This window comes from Buceros rhinoceros, unplaced genomic scaffold (genome assembly GCF_000710305.1).
Source record: "Buceros rhinoceros silvestris isolate BGI_N320 unplaced genomic scaffold, ASM71030v1 scaffold7633, whole genome shotgun sequence".
NCBI classification, from domain to species: domain Eukaryota; kingdom Metazoa; phylum Chordata; class Aves; order Bucerotiformes; family Bucerotidae; genus Buceros; species Buceros rhinoceros.
In genome coordinates, this window is record NW_010405327.1 from 12,405 (window position 1) to 15,140 (window position 2,736).

The following is a 2,736-nucleotide window of genomic DNA, read 5'->3' on the forward strand; positions in this document are numbered from 1 at the left end:
AAGGGACATCCATGGGGACAGCTGCCTCTGTTCAGGTTGCATCCTAGTCTCACCATTTACCACACAAGCGTAAATATGCTGCACCACCTCTAAGTGCTGGTCCACGTTCTCATATCTTATGTCCACAGGCACTGTGTCCATCTTGAAACAGAAGCTATAAAAGCCTACTAAAGTGGAACAGGAGTTGGGTACTCTCACACACTCTGCTTTGCACATGTATATAGAAACATCCTCCCCACCATATTCTTAAAGCCACCTAGCAAACTGATCTCAAAGGTTGGTGCAACAAAGTTCTACTGCTGGCCAACTCCTTATAATCATTTCAAGGCATTTTAAGAAAACAGGGAGCATGAGGGCCATAAAATGGAAACACAGATGAGATGGTGTAAGAATATAAAAGATACCCTACTCTGGTCAGGCCAACAATCTTCAAGCCCAGTACTCTATGTTACATGGCATCTTCTGTATTTTTGATTGTATCAGTAGCTTCTGGTCAACTAGATACCACTGGGAAGAGTCAGGTTTTGTCTTCTCAATTTCCCCCAATAGTTCATACACAGTAATGAGCTCCTCCCTGAGCCTTCTCTTCTCCACGCTAAACAAATCCCAGCTCTCTCAGCCTCTCCTGGAGGGACAGAGGCTTCAGGCTCTTAAGTTTTTCGTGGCCCTTTGCTAGATTTACTCCAGTATGTCCATGTCTCCCTTGGACTGGGAAGCTCAGAACCGGACCCATCACTCTGCACATGATCTCACTGGTGCAGCAAGTAGCAGGGAACAATCACTTCCCTCAACCTGCTGGCAACACTCTTCCTAACAGTCCAGGATGATAAAGAGTGGAGAAATAGAGATGTCGAGCACTTCTAGTATCTGTTTATTGACCAGCTGCTATCCATGAAACTGGTGACACTGCCTGCTTATGCAACCTTGTGTGCAGAGAGCTAATTCAAGAAGTCTACCATCTGATGTGTACAAGAAGTACTTCCCTCTGTTTGTAAACCCAGCTTCTACTAGATTCATTAAGTGGCCTTTAGTTCAATTATCACAGGTTATGGTGAATAACAATTCTGCATTTGCTTTCTCCGTCTTATCAAGAAGACAATGTGCTATGAATCCCTTAGTGGCAGAGCTGTTTTTAAAAGATCTCACTAACTGTCAGAGAGTAAGAATATGACAGTATGTTATTGCATGATACTGTTTTGATTCATCTGTCTTAATGGCTGTCAAATTGGAGTCGCAAAGTGATCTTGTTTAATAAACAAGAAAAAACAAACTCGAACACCACTGCTCAATGTACTTCTGCTGTGAAGAACATTTCACAGAGCCAGATTAGAGCATGCTCATGCAGGAATTAAATTAGAAAAAAAAAAAGCCTGGACAGCCACCACCAGTGGAGATAACGGGCAAGGGCAGCTGGTGTAAGGAAGAGCAGGAGCTTCTCAGGCTGTCTGGCCACAAATAGGATTTCTGATATGGGACCATTTCCTTACTCACATCCTTTTCTGACAAATCACACCCTAAGCTCAGTAATTTTTGAAACACGCAAAAAAAAAAAAAAATCTAAGGGCACGTGAACAAAAGTACTGACCTGGGATAATATGTTTGACAGTTGAAGCTTTCTAGAAAGTATTAATAAACATAGCTGTTCCTGAAAGGCTTTAAAAGGATCAGGCATTATCTGACTAACATAAAAAAAATAGTAAGTACTGACTAACATGAAAAAAAATGTTGTTGTGCATCTAGAACAAATTCCTATTTGTGGGGGATCTAGGAGTAGACAGATCCAGTATAGTGATCTGCAGATTTTCATGCATAAAGTTTCAAAATCTCTTTGAACATACTAACATTTTCTTTGTATCCACAAAAACACATATTCACAATAAGTTCTCTATCTTGCCTTATGTGAATATTGACCCTTTGTATGAAAGAAAAAGGCAAGGCACTATTTAAAAAAACAAATAAGGACAAATATTTTATTTCAAATTTCCCATTTAACTTAGCTGAAATATACCTCTCAACCCTCCTCAAAGCTCACAAACACTCTTCATGGAAATATAATGACTTTGAAGATGCCATTTACTTTGAAATCCCAGCAATCTGCTAAACATCACAATGTTTTACAGTGCTAAACTGAAGGTTTCCAAGAACAGTCACTGTAGCATGTAAAAATCTTCAACACTTGTTTTTTTCCTAGTTATTAGTTAATATAAAATATTACTGCTTTCCAGAAAAGTTTGTGCAACAATTCAGAGGTGGTCAGTGAGGAGTAAAACACAACTTACTTTTACTCTTCTGATAGCATATGTATGACCAAGCAAGACGAACACTGGCTGCCGGATGTTCCGCAAATCCCAGCCTTTCAAGCTACAGTCAACTGCACCAGTTACCAACAAGTTCTGATGGTAAAACACAGATACATCAGGACAATTTAATTATTAAATCGCAGCGATGCATATGTTGGCTACAAAAGTTAGATAAATCAAACAATACAGATGAATAACTCAAACTAAAGAGAACAGAGAAATACAAACTGTTTCTCCACTAAGGGCTATTCTGTCCACTATCCAAAATCAGCAAAACCTCTGATCTACTGGGGCTGTCTATCTGTTGGAACAACGCTCTTCTGATGATCTAGTAGAGAATAAGAGCAAAGGCAACTAAATGTATTTTTACAAAAAGAAGATATATTAACGTTGCAGTAACGCCCCCCCCCACCCCCTCACAACCTCAATCTTCCTT

At 39.7% G+C, this 2,736-nt stretch overlaps 1 protein-coding gene across 1 annotated transcript in view; it reads right to left on the reverse strand.

The window, feature by feature from the left end:
- Nucleotides 1-2,736, reverse strand: part of PEX7 (peroxisomal biogenesis factor 7) — a gene marked incomplete at both ends in the record, with an annotated part of 23,553 nt that overhangs the window by 3,163 nt on the left and 17,654 nt on the right. Inside the window, one exon of the mRNA XM_010133673.1 lies at nucleotides 2,280-2,393. Within this exon, the coding sequence (XP_010131975.1) occupies nucleotides 2,280-2,393 (114 nt within the window). The remainder of the gene's footprint in view (nucleotides 1-2,279; nucleotides 2,394-2,736) is intronic.